The sequence below is a fragment of the Peromyscus californicus genome, unplaced genomic scaffold, assembly GCF_007827085.1.
Source record: "Peromyscus californicus insignis strain IS unplaced genomic scaffold, ASM782708v3 Scaffold_12__1_contigs__length_115047231, whole genome shotgun sequence".
Lineage (NCBI taxonomy): Eukaryota > Metazoa > Chordata > Mammalia > Rodentia > Cricetidae > Peromyscus > Peromyscus californicus.
The window spans coordinates 80,827,769-80,853,203 of record NW_026294413.1 but is presented as its reverse complement, the minus strand read 5'-3'; the positions used below and the strand labels follow the sequence as shown (position 1 = coordinate 80,853,203).

Sequence of the window (25,435 nt, the reverse complement as noted above, 5' to 3'; positions counted from 1 at the left end):
CATATCATATTACAGCTTACTATTTATTCCTATAGATATCCTACAATAGAGACTTTTAATAATTTTGCATTTTCAAAAGTAATAGATTCTGACCATTTTCGATCAAAAGCATGGAACATTTTTCCTCTTAATGCTTTCTTCCACTTTAAGCAATAGTATCTCAAACTACTACTATTTAAGCTGTCCTATCCAATTCCAAAACCCTCAGCCCATCTTTCTTTTAGGAAGCAATCTTCTCTTTATTTAGCCTAAGAGAATTGGCTATAGATCCTTCCAGGTCTACATTTCTATGGTTCTGTAAAAGACGCTGAGCAATGAAGAGACATTTCCATTTTCCTTTCTCACATTAACTTTAAAATAAAAGATTGTAACTGAGTCTTGATGTATCGCTGTACGATCTACAGCAATGACACTAGGACTCGATGGTACTGAGAACGTAATCCCTTACCTCCTACCGCGCCATTCCACACTTAGCCGGTCCTCTAAGATCCTTGTTCTCTCTGCTGAGAGAATTCATGACGGCTTGTCTTTCTGGAAACGGTTCTACTACTTTGGTTTGCAATGTATCAGAGAGCCATGTTAAGTCTTCATTCATTTATTCATTGTTACATAAGCACAAAAGTATTCAGAGTTTATAATAACTTTTTTCTAGTAAAATTGAAGGAAAATGGTTTAAAATTAGGAGCCACAAACCAGGAGGAAATGCTTGAGAAGAAAAACCACGTGAAGTAAATATAATAATGGCTCTGAAAGACATCTATCCCCCAAACCTCACACCACATAGAGAAAGCAACCCTACAGGCCTGGGCACAACTAAGGGACAGACTTTGTGAGTGGAAAAGAAGAGACGTTGGGAGCGCGCAACAACCTCCACTCGTCACGGCAGCCTCTAAAAATGCAGGAAGGAGTACTAAAAATGTAGAAACAAACACTGAGGTTGGCCTCTGGCAGTTGGGAAGGGGATTCACCTGCCAGCAAGGCATGGGCTTACCAAGCAAGTAACTGACTCCTACCACAACCAATGGACTAGGGTATGGACCTTCTCTCCCTAGTTTCTCTAGAAAGCAGTCAACCCTTCTGACAACTTGACTGTACTCTGTTGAGTCCTACAACAGAGTTTTGTCCTATAGCTGTAAAATATTAAATATGCTGTTTCAAACCACTAAACTGTTGCAATCTGTTACAGCGCCAATAGAGAAATACATACATACTTACATACATAAATACACACATGGCTGGGGGTGTAGCACCGTAACAGAGCACTACCTAGCATGCACGAGGCTCTGGATTAAATGAGGATGAGAGGGAAGGCGGGAAGAAGAGAGGAAGGAAAAGGCTACCAGACGACAGCAGCCCTGAGATCAGTTACTCAGCCATCAGGGAGTGTACACGCCCTTCCTTCAATTGACATCTAACAAGCATTAGAAACAGAGAAGATGGACGTGAGTGAGTCCTACCTTTCGGGTCATGCTATACAGCAGAAAGACAAGCATTAATGCACTCCAGAAGCAGAGACAGGTGAACTGAAAGTTCAAGACCAGCCTGGGCTACAGGGCAAAACCTGACTTTAAAAAAATGGAAGGTCAGAGACGTAGCTCAATGAGACAATGCACAGGGCCTCAAGTTTGGTCCCCAGCACCACAAACACTAACAACAAATCTTAGCAAAGAAATACCTTTCTAAGCTGGATGGTGGTAGCGCACACCTTTAATCCCGTCACTCGGGAGGCAGAAGCAGGCGGATCTCTGTGAGTTTGAGGCCAGCCTGGTCTATAAAGCGAGATCCAGGACAGGCACCAAAACAACACAGAGAAACCCTGTCTTGGAAAACAAAAAACAAACAAACAAACAAACCAAAACCAAACAAATAAAAAAACCCAAAACCTTCCTGTTCTTGGAGCAACCAGCATACTACGTATGCACATACAGTCAGTTACTGAAAAAGAAAACATCCACTGTCCTATTCTCACACATCAAAGGATCACCGAAACCACTTTGATTCTATGTCCTAAACAAAATCCTGCATACTAAACAGAACCACATTTCTCCATCAGACACACAGATTTGCTGCTATAATATCCTAGAGCTCATCTTGACGTAACTTTGCATCAATTATTCCAATGCAGCCTAAGTGATCTGTGTAGCTTCTAAATCTGACCACAGAATTTTTTCTCTGTCCACCATAAAGTCTAAGGAAAAATGTAATTCTTTCATATAGGCCACAAAACCCTTCCAAACTGGACCTCTGTTAACTCTATTCCGTATCACTGAATCCTTTGTATTTTGCACTAATACTCATCAGATCTTCTCTCCCAAGTACATGCATGGAGCTCTTCTCTACCTCTGTGCACGCCCCCCTTCTTCCTTCCAGCCTGCCCTCCTCTGATCCCGTCTTCTACTCCCACTCTTGTGAAGGAACCCCTTCTCTTTTCTCACAGTGACTTCTTGGATTACCCAGGAGCCACACTGTGTGTTTGTTCTTGACAGCATCAGCAGGGAAACAGGCTTCTGATGCTGTGATGCTCAGCCTCACCTGAGGTCCAAAGCAATGGAGCCAGCTGACTGTAGACTAAAACCCCCAAACTATGATCCCAAATCAACTTCTGACTCGTCAGTTTCTTATTCAGATTGTCTGGTGACAGTAAACAAAACTCTAACAGCATGTACCCAACAAGAAGATTTCTGCTTCTTGCCTCTCACTGTGGATGGCTCACTGCTGCAGCGACTTCTGGAGAGTAGGGCTCCCCTTCTTCCCCCTCCTCTTCCTATTTACTCTTCCTTTGAGGTGAGGCTCTCATTCCTCTTCTTTCTATGTATTCCTCTTGGAATTTCCTTCTAGTCAAGACTCTCCTTTCCAACCCAATGATCCAATCTGTGTCTAGTCAGTGTGAAACTAGATGACTAACAAACTGCTCCCTGAGGCATTTATACATAACATCCCTAAGAAACCAGTGCTTTGAAAAAAAAAAAGAAGCCTGGAAAGCGAAGACCGCACCTCACCAGCCCCCCAGCACCATGTCTTTCAGGACGGACACCGGGGTGAAGAGGAACTCAGGGTGGGCTCCAGAGCTCCTGAGTGTGGGCTGCTACTCTACCCAGAGCTCTCACTCCTGTTCTGCGGAGGGGTTCTCCCCCTCTCCCAGCTGCACCACAGCAGCCTCTCTTCTGCCTCCTGTTTCAACGAGCTCCCACTTAGTACGATGCTGTAATTTTGAACTGTACACTTATCTTAGATTTGCTAATTTGAAAACACACATGCACACAACTCATCTGTAAGTAAGATTTAACCACCCGGCAATCTGAGCAGCAGACACAAAATTTCATTTGGTATAATATCTAATACTTATGTGAAGCTAATTAAAGATAATTTGGCCTTAATGAGGCAAGGAGAATATAACAGTGTTAATTTCAAAGTAGGCTGATCCATGAAAGTCAAGTAAAATCACTCCCCAGCCTCAGCATTTCCTCAGACCTGAGGACTGTCTCACAGTTCCCAAATTCCTGAGTGGCTAGGATAATCCCCTGATGTGTGTCACACCGCTGACCATCTTCACAGGACCATTTACTACCCTCATGGCGGTTCTGTTATTCTTCACATTGTACAGAAAGAGAAAAGTACAGTTATAGCCAGCAGGGAAGAGAAACGGGGCCCAGGGCTGGGGACACCACATTTGGGGCACCTCTCTGCACCTCACCTCACCTCACATTTTAACTTGACTACATATGAACTTGAGCACTTTTTTTAAAAAAGGACTTCTGGCGGGGGGGGGGGGGGGAGAAGTAAGAGTTCTGGGCATTTGTAATTCAGGCATCTTAGAAATGGAGAAAAGGCCAATGAGCTGACTTCAGGGTGGAAGCAGAAGGAACCAGTTACACTCCTGTCTCTGAAGCTCAGCACAGTGCAGTCTTCCTCACACAAACGGTGCTGCAGAGAGAGGTGACTGAAAGCATTGAGCACATATGGGAAACACACTGAATAATCATCTTCCTTATGGCTGCATCTGGACTTCCTTTTTCTGGTTTTATACTGCTCATGGACATTTTTCTTTTTTAACAAAAATAGCTTATGTGCAGAATCCCTTTGATCCTTATAAACAGTCCCAACTCCATCCTGGAAGCAAAAGGTCCTTCTGAGTATGAGAAGGCAGCCATCTCCACAAGGTTAACTGGAGGACCAAGTGTTTTAGTCCCACTGGAGCTACAGGACTGGACTGGACCAGCATGGCTCCCACCAGGACAGGGCCCTGCAGAAGCATGAGGTCCATCATCTTCTGTTTTCATCATAAACAACCAGGTGTCAAGACATAGCTTAAACCACAAGGACCCCAGTACCCCCTAGAATTTGGCACATTTCATTTTGATTCTTCAATTTTTAAGAGGAAAAAAAGAACATAGGCTGCTTGCCTAATTGACCAGAATACGTGTCTACACAGTATTTCACAGCAGGGATCTTCTCCCAGTCGCTGAAGTAGTCGAATCCAAGGAGCTACACTCACAGAAGGTGAAGTGAGCTGCCACACAGCAGCAGTGCTCCACTCGAGTCTGGAGAGGCACCTTCAGGCATCGTCTGTGCTCTCCAGACAGACACAAGGCCCTAGGGCTTAGATTTCTGCCAGTGACAGAAGTAGACATGATCCTGGGACAGAAACCCTCAACCCATTCTGCACTTGTTAGAAAACAAAGGGTACTTTTGAGGACAGCAAAGGAACCAATGCACCAAACAGCCCTAGCCCGACCCTAGGAAGTATGAATGGAAAAGTAAGAAGCTTCGGCAGAGAAAAAGACATTTCAACAACTTCAGTGCAGAGGGGGGTCAGACCTCCCTCTGGCAGGTCTTCAATCTGGGAAAACCAGGGGAAGTTGATTCTATCAGAAAGTCTGAGATTGAGACCTTGTGAGGAAGGCCTTGAAGTTTTGATAAAATCCTGGATTCCTTAGCAACTCAGCAGGGTTGAGCGTGTCACTAGCGGCAAGGAATACACAAAGAGAGCTTCTCTTCCCACATTTCAATACCTCCACAACCTGTCTAGGTGCCCAGATAAAGAGATGCTAAGGAAAATGAAACGATGGAGAACATTTTAAAAAGTAAGCTTAAACTCCACAGCTAAACACCAGATAGGTGAATACCATAAACTTGATCAGGCAGTGACAAACAAACAAGAATAATTCCGTTGAAATGAGCCAATGAGAAGACCTACAAGCTAGGTAAAGTCAGAACTGATGGGTGGGGCACTCCCTCGCCAGCACAGCGGGGAGATCATAGGGTTGAAGTGTATTAAGCGGAACACACAGATAATGTTTCTGGGCTCTCGTCACTATCCGTGACACCACGGCCAAGTCAGAGAATGTTAGTGCATCTGTAAAGTCCATCAAGAAGGCTGTCAGAATACATTTTTCAGGTAGGGTTTGAAACGTCTGCCGAACCACAAATGGCCTATCAAGTTAAATCTCTGCATTATGAGTAAGAATCATTTCACAACATTAACATTCCTCAGTATGGAATATTTCCTCTATCCAACCATCAAGCAGCTGTCCAAAGTGGTGCTAACATTTTAAAGTATTTACAGCAATCAAGAATGACAACAGGAAGTGTTGGGAAGCGTTACAATGGGTGGCTCATTTATGGTCTACAGCCCGTGTGGACTACGCACTTGGCTGTTTAGTTCTTTACGTCTAGAGGTAAGTGCCATCATTTCTAGTGAGGGCAGCACCTCACGGAATGACTAGGTGACTGGTTGGAAGGAAAGGGTCTAGGCTGGGGCTGGCTCTGCATGAGAGCATGGTACAGGTTCTCCAGGGCTGGTTTTGCTTCCAGTGAGAGGGACTGAACCTAGGATCTAAGGCAACTGCTTTACCATGGAAATAAAATTCCAGCTGTTAGTTATAAATTTGAAAATAAAATTTTTGAGGGGGAAAAATGTTTCAGTACCTGGGAGAAAAACAAGAGTCCGGCGCGGAAACATTACCTTTTAAAAACCCTGGACTGGGGACGTAACTCAGTAGTAGTGTTTGCTTAGCATGTATAAGGCCTTCAGGTTGACCCCCAAAAAACATTAACAAAAAAAAAAGTGTGCATGGGGGGACCTAGTATCATCATTTTATGTGTTGGGAAGTGTGTGTATGCGAATGTAACCTAGGTGACTTCTATGTACTGAATCAAAAAGACTATCCAGTTAAAAAAAATTAAAGCATAAATACTATAAAGCCTTTCTAGTTTTGAATATAAAACTGGAGGCATAATCTTAAACTCTACGGTAAGAACACAGAAGAGACACCTCCCTCCGGAGCATTTGGGGCAGTGTAACTGGTTCACAGCTGCCCAGGGTTCTTCCGCAGCTCCTCCACTCCTTCCCACACCAAGCACCCGCACCTACCTTGTTCCAAACAACCCCAATCTCCCTTTCATCTTAGGATTTCATGGTTCCTGTCCCTTCCATTCAGTCACACAGAGCTGAGCTGAAATACTGCATTTCACCAGTAGGTGTCACAGCCTGAAACACTACAGACTTCAGAGTCTGAGATTCTGGAAAACAGAAGTGACTCTGTATTTAGCTTAACTCTCTGCTGTGAGCTAGGCGTGATAATGGTCGGACTTGGGAAGGTGAGTTCTGAGACCGACTGAGATCAGGATTCAGGAGTGTGGCCCAGGGAACATACTGAGATTCCAACATTTCTAAAAGCTCAGATGTGGCACATACTACTCCTGTAACCTCAGCAAGTACAGCGAGTTTGAAGCCAGCCTGGGCTACAGGAAGAGACATCTCAAGAAACAGACAAAAACCAAAATCTCTACTATGATTTCACTTATGACACTGAAGTCTCCACACTGAATTATCCGTATAGGTTTGAAACTGGAACTTGGTTACAAATATTATTGAACAGTATTGTGTAAACGTAACATATGTTGGTACTGATACATTCCTATTTCACCCTTGACCTGTATAACATTCTTACATTTAAAGACTATTCCACCAGCAAATGATTTATCTAAGTGAAGAAGAATACCGTGTGGTCTGCTAGAGATTTATCTTTAGAGCACGAAGCTGTAACAGTGGAGTCAGTGGAGAAGGCACACCATCCCTGAACTCACCGCTGCTGCCACAGTCTGCACAGGACAGGAGCTCTTCCGGTTTCTTCTCACGATTGGACTCCTTAGTCCCCAGACAGAAGCTACAGATTGGAATGGGATCGGCACGGGGCTGTGAGGAATTCAAAAAATACACATATATAGTTAGCCCTCCTTTAAAACTTAAGTAACTAAAATTCAAAGCTTCTGACAATATTTCTTAAGGAAACACTGATAAATTAAGTATTCAAATCAACACTTTCTAATAAAAAAATCATCATAAATTATTTGGTAGCAAAGCAGTATCTAAATACATTTAAATGTAGCTATTAGATCCAGAAGTAACTTTTATGAATTCAGTGACGCCTAATACTTTGAAATATCATAGAGCCTTCAGAATGAACATTAAGGATTCATCTGAGATCCCAAGTGTTCCCATAATCTGTATGCCTATAATAAACTGATTCATCTATTCAGCATTAAAGACCATGGATATCATGCAGTTAATTAAGTGAGGTTATTTAACTAAATGTTATCAAGTGTCCTAATTATTCACCTATTAAACACTAGACATGAAATGTATGTTTTAGATGGCACATGAACAGAGAATAAGCAGGAACTAAAATTCTGTTGGACTTGAGAAGATCAAAAGGCTATTAACAAGGCCTCTCTGGCACCAAGGGCTTCAAAGGAAAAGCAGGGCATACAAAGGAGATAAACCCTCAATCTCTGGCATTCACACTTTATAAAAGAAACAACAAAACATTTGTCTACCCCCTGGCACCCTTTAACTCTCTATGGCAATGGCTTTTAACAATGTGTAAATCTACATACATTCTGTGTCTCCTGTTCACTACTGCCAGCAGGGCCGGCATTTCCATCCATATGAATGCAGTTGACTGTGCCTACAGATCTGGTTACATTATCTTCAACAGCCAAAACTGTATAAAAACTAAAATGTTATTGCACATTCCAAGCCTTCACACGTGTTGTCTGCTGGCTCTCTGAATGTTACTACGGAGTCTTTATCCTGAGTCTCGTGAATCAAAAATTCAGGGCAAGAAAACTCAACATAATCACAAATGTTTTTATATGTAAATCACAAACAAGATTGTGTTAGATCTAATTCTCTAAGTCTACAGCAGCACAGAATGAACCTCATTTGGGCAACTACTCAATCCCAAATGCCTAATACATAGCTTGGTTCACAGTAGGCACTCAAAATATGTTTGCTGGTTGAATAAATAAGCAACTGCCAGTTAAAAAGAAAAATCAACCACTTCTTTAAGATAATATCTTGAATGGTTATAATGAGTCAACAAATGTCTTGGTTCCCTCTAACAACATGCCATGAAAGTCAAGAACTCATCTTATGGCCAAGCATTCACAAACTTGTTTAATATGACTGTGACTCTCATCTTACAATATGAGTGTTCACTATCCTGCCCTTACTTTCAGCTTAATTTGTTCTATCAATATGTACGTGCTTTACTTTCGGAGGTAGCTTTACAAATGAATTTTTGTAGCTCTGTTAAAAAGGCACAGTGTGAAACATTCTGTACTAGGAAAACCAAAAAAAAGACAAGCTACAACAAATTGGTCACTGACTCTAGCCACAGTTTTTGAAATGCCAGATAATCAGCACTGCATAATTATGGATCCATAGTTATTACTTGCAACTGCTCAGCTGCAGTACCTAGGGAACACTTTTGTTCCTTTAAATAGCAATTAAAAGAACAATCTGGTTTTAAAGTGACAACATTCCCCTGATAGATTCTGGCTAAAGCACAGTCTTTGTACTAATGGGATTCTTGCTTTCATTTGACAGAACAATGTTCTAGCCACTGCCGCCACCCTTGCAGTGATAAATAATTTACAGAATGTCACATATCATTCATGCAATGAAATAAATCCAAATCTGCAGCTCCATTTCTCTTTCCCAGGTGAATTTTTAGCTGAAAGGGAGACATGGCCACCAGCCAGCATTCATGCTCATTTTTCGTTTTTAACTAAAGGTAACACAAAGGACAAAGGTTGCTAGTAGTTCATGGCCAGAAAGACTGATGCCCCGCACCCTGCCCAATAATAGAAGCAGAGATGCTATCACTTCACGTCACATCCAAGTGAACCCCGCCATGCTGATGTATGCTCACCACCATTTATTTTAAGGATAACTATCTCACAATACTCTATAAAACCACCGCATTATACAGAAATGTCTGCCCTGCTGAATTATTGATAACTCAAAGTACGTTTTGCTAACCTCAGTGTAGCCGAGTCTAATTAACTTTAAAAAATTGTCACTTGTATGAAATGAAACTTTTACAGTAATGCTTGTAAATGGGTCACAGAATTATTTTTATTCACTATTCTCAGACTACATATAAACTGTTTTTTTTTTTTTTTTAAATAATCCCTTAAAGTAAAATGGACTGCCATCAAAAAGAGGTCTAGGTAAATAGCAATTTGATTCCACACAGATCTACTAAAGACAAATGGTGTTTAAGAAGTTTGAAAACAGAAGCCCAAGTTGATCGTGGTGGCATACACCTGTAACCCTAGCACTCTGGAATCGGAGGCAGGACTGAAATGATTTCAAGGCTAGTTAGTCTGAGTTTGAAGGCCAGCCTGTACCACACAGTGAAATACTCTTAACACTCCCCTCAAAAGAAAAACAAAAGCAAAACACCCAACCTTATTTGAAAATTCTGAATTCCTCTCTTTGACATGGGGGGGGGCGGGGGGGGGGAGACGGGGGCGGGGCAACATAGCCATCTTGGTGGGTAAAATGAAGCCCGACAGCCTGAGTTCAATACTGGGAACCCACATCAATAGACAGGAGGCAAAAACTAACCCAAGAATTGTTCTCTTCTGACCTCTAACATGCGTGCATGCATGCACACACAATGCAGTAACAAATGAAATAAATATTTGAAATTAAAAAGCAAAAAAAAAAAAAAAAAAGCCAGGCAGTGGTGGCACATGCCTTTCATCCCAGCACTTGGGAGGCAGAGGCAGATGAATCTCTGTGAGTTCGAGGCCAGCCTGGTCTACAAAGCGAATTCCAGGACAGCCAGGCCTGCTACACAGAGAAACCGCCTCGAAAAAGAAAAAAAAAAAAAAAGGAAATCTCATAAAGGCATCCAGCTTGCTGGTCACATTTTCTAGTGTCTGGAAACCTGAGGACAACACCGGGGGAGACGTGAGGATGAAAAGGAGCCGACTGCTCTGTGAGCACCTCTCCGCCTGCTTCAGCCCTGGCCGAGTAATGGCCCCGAGGCAGTGGGGAAGCGGGAGGCCACCCTTGACCAGGCAAGATATATGGCATTATCCCCACTGTAAGGAGGAAACTGAGGGTCTCAGGGGTCGGGGGGCTTCTCTAAACTTGCATAGGTTCAAGGGGAGATCTGGATTGATTCACAAGTCCGTGTTGTGTCCCCAGGGCCCATTTCTTAACATCACTACCTCCCTCCACTCCTCTCTCAGAAAACCAGAGGCCGAAAAATGATCTTCCCACCAGGAACAACACACTTTTTAAGGTGTTCATCATCTCTTCCAGCACCAATAACATGTTTTAAAAGTACTTAAAAGGATGCCACTATAATGCTATATTGTTACTAATCGCACCGGGACAGGTACGAAGGGAAGCCTGGCAGACAGTCCTTTAACATACGTGAGGCTAGCACCACGTGCCTCCAAGTGTTTCCATAAAGTGCACGGCACTGCCCATCTCACTCTTGGTGAGTCTACCAGGAAGAGAAACAATCAGGCAAATTAAAATTGAAGATTTCTTTATAAAACAACTTCCCTCGACTCTTCAAAGAATGGCAGTCATGTGAGATACAAAGCTCATGGAAATTAAATATAATCCATGACCCTTGGTTATATTGTTGATTTAAAAACATTTATCGATGCATGTATGTGTGACATGTGTGTGCCCAGTGTTTTCAGAAGCTGGAAGAGGGTGTGGGTCCCCTGTAACTACGGGTACAGAAAGGTTGTGAACCATCACATGACTGCTGGGCACCACACCTGACCCTCCACAAGTGCTCTCAACCACGAGCCACCATTCCTCCAGCACCCTGGATTCTCCAGTCACCATAAATAATTTTACTGGTATAATTAGAGGAATATGTACTAACTATCAGGTACTATACGCAAGTACATACGAATTTCTTACGTGGACATATGATCATGTTGGGCCATGGCCAACAATGACAGTTCTCGAGAGATGTGAGCAAATACTTAGAAGACTTATGGTATCTTAGTTGGGGTCATCACTGTAGATTAGTGAGAGTTTCCCTTACACCAGGTTTCTATCTGACCCCAAAATGCCCGCCTCCAATCAAGACGTCTCTTTCATAATAGGTAGCCTGAACTTGTCATCTCCTGTAATCAGATTGGTGACTATCCCAATTGTCATCAGAGAGCCTTCATCCAGTGACTGAAGGAAACAGATTCAGAGACCCACAGCCAAGCACTGGGCTGAGCTCAGGGAATCCTGGGCAAGAACAGGAAGAATAATTGTACTAGTCTTCCTCCTGGTCAAAGTCATTACAAGGGAACCCACAGAAACAACTAACCTGGGCTCATAGGAGCTCACAGACTCTGGACTGACAGCTAGGGAGCCTGCATGGGCTCTACATATGTGTAGAGGCCCTCTACACATGTGTGACAGTTGTGTAGCTTGATCTCCTTGTGGGACCCCTAGTGGTGGAGCAGGGTCTGTCCCTAACACGTTAGCTGGCTTCTAAGAACCTAGTCCTCATGCTGGATTGCCTTGCCCAGGCTTAACACAAGGGGAGGAGCTTAGTCCTGCCTTAACTTGACATGCCATGCTTTGTTGACACCCATGGAAGGCCTGCCCCTTTCTGAGCAGAAACAGAGGAGGAGTGGATTTGGGGGTGGGAGAAGGGACAGGAGATAGGGAAAACAGTGTTCTGGATGTAAAATAAACAAATTATTTTAATTAATAATAATAAAAAAGAAGTGTTGTGGTATATCTGTAACTCTCAAATGATCCTGAAAACACCACCACACCTAAATATGCTATGGTGGTTGTACAGCAGAATGCCCACAGGCAGTCATAGAAATGAAAGGCATGCAGGCATTCCACATCATTCCTTCCAATTTCTGCCATTTCCAACTTTTCAAGCAAAAGTATGGAGGCGGGGAGAGAGGCTCTCTCTGCTCTAAAAAGAAGTCCAGAACAAATTATTATCAGCTGGATTATAAGCATACATGGAGTCCTCCATCTAATCACCAATTCACAGGAAACACAGATGACAGGCGGACACACAGGGAAAGGAGACGAGATGTCAGCACCACGGGCACAGGGGACAAATGACCCACTTTCTTCAAAATTCAATTAAAAGGGAGGCCGAGGGAACAGGTGAGCAAGATGGAGAGCTCAGGGGACTCTGAAAGGAAAAGCGGGGAACTGTAATGTGTACGCTCCATGTAGGTTAGACTGTCCTTACACTATGGAGCTCAGACTGGCCCCGAACTCACTACCCTCCTGCCTCAGCCTCCTGAGTGTTACAGCTGCAGGTATGTGCCACAATGTCTGACCTTAAAGGGCCTTTCTCTTGACCATGATTTAAAGTGTAAAAAGAAAAAAAATATAAATAAGCTGGGCATGTTAGTGCATGACTTTAATCTCAGCACTCGGGAGACAGAGGCAGTCGAATCTCTGTGAGTTCGAGGCCAGCCTGGTCTACAGAGTGAGTTCTAGGACAGCCAGGGCTACACAGAGAGAATCCGCCTCATAAACAAACAAAAATTATGAAGGAGCTGGGGCTGTTTACCCTTAAACACTGGGAGGTGGCAATGGCAAGCTGGGTGTTTCCATGCAGGTGGAAGAGTTGGGTTTGATCCTCGTGGCACCAGCATACAAAGGACAGACCAACAGAAGCAGACTAGAAAAGTGCTGTCTAGCACAAAGACCTACCGTTGCTACCCCTGTCATGAACACGCTTCTGAAAAGTACGCTTCAACAGGGAACCCACGGGCTAGGGAGACAGTCGCTGTACAACTGTGAGGGCCTCAGCCTGAATCCCTAGAACCCATGTAAACCAAGATGCTGTCTGTTGGTCCATGGTAAGAGGGGAGGTGGAAACAGGAGAGTTCCTAAAAGCTCGTGGGCCAGCTAACATAGCCTGTGTGGGTCAGTGAGATGGCTCAGAAGGTTTAAAAAAAAAAAAAAAAAAAGTACTCCATGCCAAGCTTGACAAGCTGAGTTCAATCCCAGAAAGCCACATGGTAGACAGAACTAACAACTCCGACAAGTTGTTCCCTAACCTCCGTACACACATCCCGGCAAATAACTGTACACATACACACACACACACACACACACACACACACACACACACACACACACACACACACACACACACACGAAGCTAATGACTCACATCTAAGGCTGTCCTCTGACTGCCACATGAAGTCTGTGGCATGAGCACACTGCATGCACATGTACATATACACACAAAGATAAATGTATATACGACCAAGTGTGTAACACAAAATTCACCAGTTTAACAAACTGTAAAGGTGCCTTCAGTGGCAACATTCATAATCTCGTGGACACATCATTACCACCCATTTGTACCACACTTTCCATCTTCCCTAAATGCTAACACACTCCCTGTTGCTCTCTCCTGGGCTCTGGTAATAAACATTTCCTTTCTATCCCTAGACAGCTGCATGTTCTCAGTACCTCATACAAATGAGGTCACACAGATTCTGTGGAAGCACTTTTGAGGGACAAGAGCTGCCTGTAATGAGAAGAGGCTAGACGTCCACGTCAGGACATAACAGTAAACAGAACCACCACACTCAAGCTGGGCATCTAGGACTCCTCAAGCTTCTTTCCAGATCCAGTGTCTCCATGGCTCTACAGATAACTAACTGCTATGGCCCTTCTCTGTTCTAATATTTTATTGAGAATATCGCATCCAAGGCATTTGAGTCTTTAGATCCTCTGATCTAAAAATAAAAGAGCTTTTTTCTGAGGAAACATTCTTTCAGTACATGCAACATGCATGAAGCTTTCTCTTCAGTCACGATGACTTTTGTTCTTGCCCTGACGGAAACTACGTATTTGTTACTCTTGTTAGTCTAAGGTATCAGACAAAAATAAATGCAAATTTACACACCAGGACAGAGCCAGAGATATCCAGGCTTGCATCCCGCACGCACATGCACAAATTCACATGCAGGGGTGAGGAGGGGTGTTACAAGCTACTTCTTCAGCCTATGTACACAATCAGGGACATGTCGTGGCGGGGGCACTCTTTCTATATCCCTATGGATCTGAACCCTCTCTAATGTCCTTGAAACTACTAGAACACAATCTTGGTGAGCCCAGTTTTACAAATGGAGCAGTCCCACACTCTGTGTGTATATGCTCAGACTTGTATGATGGAAATGACTGAGACTTCAACATGTTCCTGGAGCCTAGAGTTTCATCACCTGTGAAAGTATACAATGGCCAGGCGGTGGTGGCGCACGCCTTTAATCCCAGCACTTGGGAGGCAGAGGCAGGCGGATCTCTGTGAGTTCAAGGCCAGGCTGGACTATGGAGTGAATTCCAGGCTCCAAAGCTATCCAGAGAAACCCTGTCTTGGGGGTGTGGTGGAGGAGTATACAATGTACTCATCTTGTTCCAGGGTGGCTGAAAGTTCAAATGTGACTGAGTGTGGAAAGTATTTAAGTCTGACTCAAGTATCTCTTAATTATTGCCCAATTCACTCTAGTTATAAAGACTTAACAGCTTCAAGTCCTTAACAAATGTTAGCACAAATACGTTGTTATGGAATTTTAAATTATTCTATGAAAGAAACGGATTCTCTCAGTCCCTGTGTTGAATATTAATTTTACAGGATTTCTTTTAAAAGAACCACCTGAGCAGCAGCCACAGGAACAAGGCAGAGAGCATGACAACCAAAAGCAGAGGGTTTGAGCAATGTAATAAAGGAAGAGAAAAAAATGTCAGCTGAAGAAAACAAATACAAGGAATAGAGAACCAAATTCAAAATCTTAAATGAAAAAAAACCCAAACAAACAACTTAAACCAAGCATGAATATAAATTCATGACCACTACGTGAGAACAATTTATTGTAGAAAATGTCTATATGTAAGCCCAGATGATTCAACTGGTTCTCAAAAATCTCACCCCGTTCATCAAAGACCCTTCCTCAGTACTTTTATCCATGTTCTCTGCTCAGACTGTGCTGCAATCTGAAGTCTGGGTCTTGTTTCTGCTCACCACTGCTTTGCCCAAGTGTATCTGATACTAACCCAGCAGGCCTGCAGCTCCCAGGCTGTTTCCCACCTCCCCCGCCGGTCACATGGAAATTATTACACAAGGATTCTGGCCAGACAATTCCAAGCCCTCCCTGACATGTTGTCCTATGTATCATTTGGAGTTTGGTTGCAGGTATCCCATCATCTCTAAAATGACTCACTGGTCTGGTCTAGAACTGTCCATACCTTGATTGCTTTGCTTCTGAGCACTGGTCTCTATGCAGTGACGGATCATCAGGCTGATTTATTTTGCTTCTATTACTCAACCTTGAGTGTCTTCATGAGAGGAACGGCACTCATTGATGAAGCCCCAGCCACAGAATAGATTTTGGTGAAGCAATGAATGAACAAATCCATGAGACTGTTCCTTTAATTCAACAAGTCTCAAAATACTGATCACTACCATTTATTTTCATGTATCTATATCTCTATATATCTTTAATGACTAAAAACACTTCAAGTAAGGCAACCATCAGCAGTAAGGTGAGTTCATCACTTCTTGAAAGCTATTTATTTATCATCATACTCTGACACATAATAGTTATGTTTGCCATATACTTCACTGGGCATAATCTGACAAGCCATGACCAAAGGTTGTAAAACCACCCAGAGGAAAGTTATCATAAATATTAACTTTTAGGGCTTATCCAGAAATATCCACTACAATTTTATATAATATCACTTTGGATACAAAGGGGGAGGTGGTATTGCGGAGAGCCAGAGAGAGTGGGAAGGGGGAACCTAGGCTGAATATTATCAAACACATTGCATACATGCATGAAATTATTAAAGAATAAATGAAAACATATAAAATAAATATATAATACATATGCTTTTATGAAACCAGAGCTGGTTGCCAGTATCTAGCAGTGGTGAACTATCCCTCTACCCACCACCTTTCCTTCTCAAAAAAGAGAAGGAAAAGAGAAAAAATAAAGAAGCCGAGTGGGCTGGAAGCCCCGTGATAGCAGCACACTGTAAAAAGAGTGTAATCTGTTCATCTTTTTCTGTTTTTGAGGCCCCATCTCATAATAGGCTGGTGTCATGAATTCCCTATGCAGTTGAGACTGGCCTTGAACTCCTGATCCTTCCGCCTCTGAGAGCTGGGATCATATCTACCTCTCTACTTATCTGCCTATCTGCCACCCACCCACCCATCCATCCATCCATCCATCCATCCATCCATCCATCCATCCATCCACCCATCCATCGAGACAGGGTTTCATTGGGTAGCCCTGGCTGGCCTAGAACTCAGGGATACGACAGCCTCTGCCTCCCAAATACCAGAACTAAAGGCATACCCCACCATGACTGGTTCAATCTGTTTTAAAAGAAAGTACTTTATATACATTGGTGCTTTATGACGGATAATGTGTTATTGTCCGGAACTTTGTAATAGACAGTACAGTGACATCACAGGTTGAAAATGCTCTTGTTGTTTAGAGTAACTCACTATCATCCTTTGCTGCCACTCCAGTACTCAATGTGACATTTATCTAATAAAGAAGTGAACTTCATTTCTTGCCACTTAGCCACTTACTCAACTGATGCCTGCTATAATGGATCAAGCCTAGTCCTAATTAGGACACAGATCATGCACACTCGGGATTTTCCTTTACAGCAATCAGCTTAACGTGCGTGGTCTTTGGGAACACACAAAGCCTAAAAGTCAGGACTTCCTGTGATGATCTAAAGCATCTTCTTTCTTCTGAGCTTATCACCCCGCCATGGGTCAGTAACTGTGGTCAGTACAGCCGATGTTCAGCAAGCAGGTTTGGAGCCCAGCACCCACCAAAGCAGCGGGGTCTACTTCAGATCCTTCTGGGCAGTACAGAACTCTGTTGACAACATGCTCAGAGCCATTTTCTCTCTGTTCACATACCTTTTTGTTAAAGTCTTAAGTCTTTCCGTGCAATTCATGAGTTTGGACCTGAGAAGATGCTAAGTCATTTTTTTCCAGAAGGTAATTGGAGATACACTTACTACAAGATGTTACACAGGCAACAATTTTATCTTAATTTTACTCCTGCTCTATGGATCTCCACTGTCTCACCTCTCCTGCTCATTATGCTCCTTGGTGGGTAATTGGTTCTGTGAGGGAGCAGTGTAGCATCTCCACCAGCTCTGTGAATTGGGCTTCTTTATCACTCTGAGTGCAAGGATTTATTGTTGGTAATGTGTGGAGATCTTCAACGTGATGGTTGTATTTCAGCTCCTTGTCACAGTGATTAATGGTATCAGTATTTAAAAGTTACAGTTAAAAAAAAACCAAATAAAACAAATATTTAAAGTATTTCTGCATATGTGCCTAAAATATTACCATCTTTTCTTTCATTTAAAAGCAAACCCCTATCAATGACCACATACTACAGGGAAATAAATGCCCACGATCAAAGGAGGCTTCAGAAGTAAGAAACAATAAAAGCTCAGCCACAGAGGAAGGAGAAGTGAGGGGACACTCTCAGAACATCAGCCCGCTTACCCATTGTGTGGAGCTAATTGAAATGCTCACACTGTATCCTGGAGTCTAGAACTTGTTCTAATTAGGCAGGTGTGCCATTTAGAAGCATGCTGATTAAGGAGAGTGATTCTTCTGGAAGAAAACAAATCTAATCCTGCACACTGAGCTTAACAAAACCCTCCACTGCTAGATGAAGCCGACACATGAAAAAAATGACAACGAAATAATTAGTTTCCCCAGGGCCTTCGGTTTCTTATCTGGACAGGGCCTTGGCTTTTAAGATTGCATCTGAACAGCTCTCTACCACCCCTGCCATTAGAAACTGCAGACATTGCATTTATCTTCCTAAGAGGGATCAAAGTCTGATTCAACACAGCTGGAAATCCGACATACGGTTACAGGAAGACTGTTGAGGATTTACAAACTGTTCATGTTGGCAAGCACGTCACAATATTAGAACTATAAACTCCACATTATATTATATTAGCACTATAAACTTGAGATTTATAAAAATAGAATGTTCAAATCAACTTATATTCAGGTATCACAATTCTTTAGTTTTTCCTTTACAAAAAAAAAAAAAAATTGAGTACCTCCCAAGTGATTCCTAGCTTCAGTGTTTAAAGAGTGTTGGCAAAAGCAAGTCCAGGCTTTAAAACCACTATTTCTTTAAGGCTCAGAAAACTGTCAGGAGGTGGGACTGGTGAGTGGCACCTGCAATCTCAGCGTTAGGAGCAGCTCCAAGAGTTTGAGCCTAGTCTGGGCTGCAGAGTGAGAGGCAATCTCAAGACAAACAAAACCAAACCAACAAGAAGACAGGGTTCTAGAGAACTCCTGTCTTAAAGATGGCACAAGGGACGGGGCGGGGTGGTGGTGGTGGGGGTGTTTGTCAGTAAAGCACCTATGTGCACAAATGTGGCTCCCAGCACCCACATAAAAATGAACTGGGTTATGGTGGCTTTTGCTTGGAAACCTAGGGCTGGGGAAATGGAGACGATCCTTGGCGTGTACTGGTCAGCCAGTCTAGCCTAATTGGTGAGCGCCAAACCAATGAAAGACTGTTTCAAAGTAGTAGACAGCATTTCTGTGGGTGACAGCTAAGGTTATCCTCCGGCACCCACATGCACATGTACCTGCACACATCACATACAACACACACACACACACACACACACACACACACACACACACACACACACACACACACACACACCCCTGAGTAAAATATGGCATTAAAAACACCAACACTGGCACTAACTTTTGAAAATTATTCCTAAGTAAAACTAGAGCACATCAGCAATGGCTAAATTAAAAAGAGGCATGTGATGGAGTTGCCTATCCGCAGAGGAAAGGACAGCTTCTGCATTTGCTCTCAACTGCCCTGAGACGTCCACTCTAGCTCCGGTTCTCAACCTTGCCGTGGCATGATGGGAGCTAAATGCAGACATCTCCATACCAAAGAGAACCGTGCACCAGCTGCTATGAGACAGACACAGGCAATGCGGCTGAACCCAATAAATAACACCCAAAGCTGGGAACAAAATGCAGAGGGGAGGCAGGCAGGCCACTAACAGTCTAGAAAAGCCACACATTAGACCTCTTCCTTTCTCCATTCCCTTCCCCTTCCCCTTCTTCCCGTTCCCTTCCCTCCTTTTCTTTTTCTTTCTTTCCTTTTTCTTTTTTGGGACAGAGTTTCTCTGTGTAGCCCTGGCTGTCCTGGAACTCCCTCTGTAGACCAGGCTGGCCTTGAACTCTCAGCACTAGGACTAAAAGCATGTGTCACCACACCTGGCTTTGCACATATTTCTCTAACACCATCCTTAACAGAACTTCACATGCAGAGATCTGCGAAGTCAGTGAGACACTATGCACAACTCAGTGTGTTACTACTATTACTTAGCACCCAAAGTATACTCGGCCAGAGTGTAATTGGTGCTCTCAGGGCTTGTCCTCACAGAAGCAGTCAGAGCAGTGTGATTCTATCACCACACTTAATTCTCAGTTGTCCTCTGGGCACACAAGCCATCCGTGGACAGCATTTCCCAGCCCCTGCCTGCTCTGCGTTTGTTTTCCTCGCTTCCTCTGCCCTTTCAATTACAGTATTCATAAGCAGGGAGGCAAGAGAGTTGCTTGGATAATTACTATCCAAATGTCAAGAGCTCGGATCTATCTTGTCGTGTATGCAGCAACTCCATCCCCTAGGTCTCTGTTGTGGTGGAAGTTCCAGATGCACTAATGCTTTGGGCCAGGCATTACTCTGGGACCAGAGCATCACTGCCAGAGGTGGAGAGCCATACAAGCCCCTCATGCTCCCTAGGAAGCTACAGCAGGGCTAGGGAGAAACAGAACACAGAAGAAGCTTCCCCATCAGGTCAGGGGGTTCCAAACTTATTTCCTGGAAGTGTTAAGTGTACACAAGGCCACTACAACAATACAATAGGAAGAAAAATAAGGAAAATTTCTGATATATTAAATCAATGCTTAGTACACTCTGCCTCCCCATGGATTACAGGAGGGCCACATGCCCACCAGGCCACATAATCACATCTAAGTGTACAGGTTAGTGGCACTCAGGACATTCATACTGTTGTACACATACACACACACAAAGGTGCATTTTACATTAATGAAATGGCTGCATCAATGAAGGTTCGAAACCCATCCCTCATCAAAATACAGAACTCTGAAACTTCTAGAAGTTCTGCTTCTTACCCTACTTTCCTACTCCTCTTTGATAGCAGACACTACTTTTATTTTAATAATTTATTTAAATTTATTTTATGTGCATTGGTGTGAAGGTGTCAGACCCCCTGGAACTGTAGTTACAGACAGTTGTGAGTTGCCATGTGAGTGCTGGGAATTGAACCCAGGTCCTCTGCAAGAGCAGCCAATCCTCTTAACCGCTGAGCCATCTCTCCAGCCCCTAGCAGCCACGACTTTTCATTTCTATTACAATAAAGTCATTTTATTGCACACTTATTTTGTATAATGGAGCCTGGCAGTGTGAGTAGCTCAGTTTAGGGTTCCTGTCATGGTCCATGATTTTGAGATTCTCACAGTATGTTGTTTTTATCAGTCACTATTCTATTACTGAACAGCATTTACTGTAAATAAAGGGTTACTGAATCTGCCTCATTGCAAAGGCAGAGTCAGGCCCACATAAGCTGCTTGTTCCCACCAAAGGTGACTGGCATTCGTTTTTAGTTACAGCTAAACTAAAACTGTTAAGAACATCCTTTCTTAAAATTATCTTTTTAAAAAACTACCTAGACAAGGTGTCACTATGTAGCTCAGGCTGACCTAGAAGCCATAATCCTGCTTCAGTTTCCTGAGTGCTGGAGATTACAGGCATGTGTGTTTTTATACAAGTACTTTTGTAGTCCTGTGAAAGTACATTTTCATTTCTGCAGATTAAATATCTCAGACTGGTACTTCTAGGTTACAGGATAGATTAATGTTTAAAAACACCAGAAATGTCTCACTAGACTAAATGAGAAGGGGGCGGGGGATGGAAAATACATGGTAGGAGGAGATATTACCACAGAATTTGAAAACACTATAACAAAAGGACATATAGTTTTATGTTTAAAAATGAGCTTAGACTGGGTGGTGGTGGCAAACACCTTTAATTCCAGAACTTGGGAGGCAGAGGCAGGCTAATCTCCGAGTTTGAGGCCAGTCTGGTCTACAGGACAGCCAGGGCTACACAGAGAAGCCCTCTCAAAAGGTAGTTAAACAAACAAGTTAATAAATAGCTTAGGTGAAATGGGTAATTGCATCTATAAACCAAAATTACTTAAGCAAAAGAAAATCTGACTGTCCAGCTGGGGCTCTGGCTCAGTTGGTAGCCCACCGGCCTGCATGTATAAAGCACAACACAGGTGTGGTGATGCACCCCAGAAATCCTAGCACTCAAAGGGCAGAAGCAGGAGGGTACCAAGTTCAAGTGTTTTCCAATGCTTCCAACCAAGACGCCAAGCCTAAAACATCTACCATTTTCCCAGCATGTATGCCTTGCCTTGAGAATTCTTTACTGGATACGTCCTCCCCATGTGTACTGTATGTATATGAAGAGTATAATAACATACAGGATATATTTTCTTAATAATTTATTGAATTTGAATTTTTGAAGTAGTACCACTGATCAATTTTTCTACTTTATACTCAGTTTGCAAGAATAAAACCAGTTTGTGGTGGTGGTGGTGTTTAAAGTCTAAGAACAGTTTTAATTTAATTTTGTGTGTTTGGTGGGATATGGGGTAAGGTCACAGAACTGTGTTAACGAGCTTACCAATATCTAAGAAAAAAAAGCCGAGTAAAATTGTTCTAGGATGATTTTTACTGTATCCACGAGGTGGAGAAAGACTGTATTATGACACCATGAAAGTCCTTCAACACAATAGAGATGAGTATTTACATGTTTAGGTCTTTAGATTATTTCAACCATTTATTTTTTTTAACATAATGCATATTTTGTTCACATTTCCCAAATTTATGTGTGTGTGCAGGTATGAATGCATGATTTGTGGAAACGCTGGGAATCGAACTAAAGACCTTGTACATGCTTATAATAAGTGCGTGCTCTACCACTAAGTTACACTCCCTAGCCTATTACCCCATGCATTTTTCTGCTATCCGATGCTTGATGTTACTGTAAATATTGAGGGGTGAATATGATAGAAACATATATATATATATATATATATATATATATATATATATATATATATATATATATATATATATATATAAGAATGATTACCAAAGAATAAAAAATTAATTAAATTGTTATGGACATTGACTTGGGGTGCATATGGAAGTGAGAGGACAACTTTTTAGAGGCAGTTGTCTCTTCCCACGTTTACACGGTCTCCTGGGACTGAACTCAGGTCACCACCTTCAAATGGCAAACTTCCCCCCTCCTTCGCTACCTTGCCAGCCTAGCGTCCTGGTTTCTGAGTGACCGTTGCTACTGTGTAGAATATGACTGATGATGTTTCTAGCAGTCTTTGTTTCCTGTCAGCCTGCTAACTCTTCTCTGGTTTTAGTAACCTTTCTTAAATACGACTTCAGGTTTCCATATGGGTCGTCTTGTAGCTTTAGTCCTTTCTCCCTGGACTGTGGTGTGGAAGTATAAGCAGAACAAACCATCTCCTCTTCAAGGGGCTTTGGGTCATGATGTTTTATTCCAGCAAGAGTGACCCTAACTAGGACACGTGCCTTTCTTTCTTCCTTCCCCACTCCCTCTTTCCTTCTAATCACCTGCCCTGTGTCTGTTTCGGGATGATGACGATGGTTAACAAATGACCATCATCTCCAGATTATTAAGATGATGTTGGGGATAGTTGGGGGCATATAATAGAGCAATGTTTCTCAGATTTTACTATATGAACCTGAATTTGTGTAAACGGTAGACTCTGACTCAGTGCTTCTAAGGTAAAGCTGAAACCCTGCGTTCTAAACAAGTTCCCAGGTAGTATCGGTACAGCTGGTCTGTGACCCACACATCTAAATACTAAGAATATAGATAATTTAAAAATATACTGGGGTGGGGGTGGGGGTTGGGGTGGGGGGTGGGGGTGCACGCCTTTAATCCCAGCACTCAGAAGGCGGAGGCAGGAGGATCTCTGTGAGTTTGAGGCCAGCCTGGTCTACAGAGAAAGATCCAGGACAGTCAGAGCTGGTACACAGAGATCCACTGTCTCAAAAAACAAAAACAAACAAAATAAAAAAAAAAAGAAAAGAAAAAAAAAGAAAGAAAGAAAAAATAAAGGCTGAGGAGACAGCTTAGTAAATGCTCGGCACACAAGCATGAGGAACCAAGTTTGATCCTCAGCACCCACATAAGAGGCTGGGTGTGGAGGCACATGTCTGCAATCCCAGTCAGTACTGGGGAGGTAGAGAGGGAACTCTTGCCTTGTGGGTCGGGGCAGAATAGATGAATATATGAGCTCTAGGTTCAGTACGAGACTCTGACACACAAAAATAAGGTAGACAGTGACTAAGAAAGGCACCCAAAGTTGATTCCTAGCTTGTGCACGTGCACGTACACACACACACACACACACACACACACACACACACACACACACACACACTACCCAAGCCATGCATAGATTCATACCCCTGTAATCCCAACATCTGACAGGTAGAGGCAGAAGGATCATCAGGAGTTCAAGTTCATCCTCAGTCACATAGGAACTTTGAGGCCAACCTGGAGTACCCAAGACCCTCATCCACAGGAGGGAGAAAGGGGGAACTGGGGGGAGAACAAAACAATTAAGGGCTAGGCCAGAATGAAATGGTCTCAACCCCTCTCAAAGCCTAAATCTACATGTCCCAAGATAACCAATACTCAACTTTGAGACATGCTTTACCATTTCAGTTATAAAGCCCCCAGTGCTCAAGAGACACGGGGTGCAAAGAAGGTAGGAGCCAGAGCATGGGCAGATCTGCAGCCACTGCACCCATGGACTCAGTGCAGCCGTGGCTATCTGCACAGGCTGGTTCCCTCAGTAACACACCATGGTGGGAGGCGGGCATGGGGCCCTAACCGCTGTTGGAGGAGGGAGTGTCACTTTTCTCAGTAAATTCTCTCCAACCCGGGGTAGGGCAAGGAACTCTGACCGAATCAGTAGGCTACACCCTGTAGGGCACTAGAGTAGGAGAGACACTTGCTGACCAGAAGGGGAACTGGGGTGGCAGTGAAAACTACTATAATTACATAAATGTACGAAACTGCCGAGCAATAAATATTTTAAAGGAATACAAACTATGGGTACAAGGTCAGGTGACCACTCAGTACATACTAAGATGCCACAAGTGGGTACTGCAGTCTCCATTCTCCAGACAAGGGGAATGAAACTAACTTTCTCAAAACAGTCAGGCTCTAAGCAACTGAGCTACCATCTCTTGAGGCCTCGAGTTCATTATTAAGCATAGCTGGCCATGGGTATTTGCGGGGATTGGCTCTAGGATCTCCTTCAAACAAAACTCTGTGGATGCTCAAGTCCCTGATGCAGGAGGATGTGCTACACAATGTGCATAGTAGTGAATTATGTAAGTTGTCTGTCTCTACAGGGTTGGGGATTTAGCTCAGTGGTAGAGCACTTGCCTAACAAGCACAAGGCCCTGGGTTTGGTCCTCAGCTCCAGGGGGGAAAAAAAAAAAAAAAAAAGGAAAAAAAAAAAAAAAAGACACATCACTCACTTACCGTGATCTAGATTTCCCTCAGTGTAAACAACTGTATATCAACACTGTGCCTAGCACAATATGCACCCAGTAGGAGCTCAATAAAATCCTTATTTAAAAAAAAAAGTTATCTATCTCTAAATTACTTCCAATACCTAACAGTAAAAACACTGTGACTGGGAAAAATGGCAGGGGATGGGGGTTCTGTACATAGTCAGTTCAGATGCAATGTCCCTCCCCCTCCAACTTTTCTATCTGTAGTTGGTTAGATTGGAGCTGTGAGATCTACAGATCCAAAGAACCAACTGCATTGTTAGTAACGAATGTCATCGTTTCTCAAGCTGACACACCAGGAGCCATTGTTTAAAGGCCTTCTTTGCTAGCTCCTGTAAAGCCCAGCTTGGACA

The 25,435-nt window shown here is 43.1% G+C and overlaps 1 protein-coding gene across 7 annotated transcripts in view; it reads right to left on the bottom strand.

Annotated features, from left to right (window-relative positions):
* The window catches only part of Kat6b (lysine acetyltransferase 6B), a 188,117-nt gene that overhangs the window by 57,874 nt on the left and 104,808 nt on the right, over window positions 1-25,435 (bottom strand). For all 7 annotated transcript variants that reach the window (XM_052733571.1, XM_052733569.1, XM_052733573.1 and 4 more), the window contains exon 3: window positions 7,090-7,198. In XM_052733571.1, the coding sequence (XP_052589531.1) occupies window positions 7,090-7,198 (109 nt within the window). The remainder of the gene's footprint in view (window positions 1-7,089; window positions 7,199-25,435) is intronic.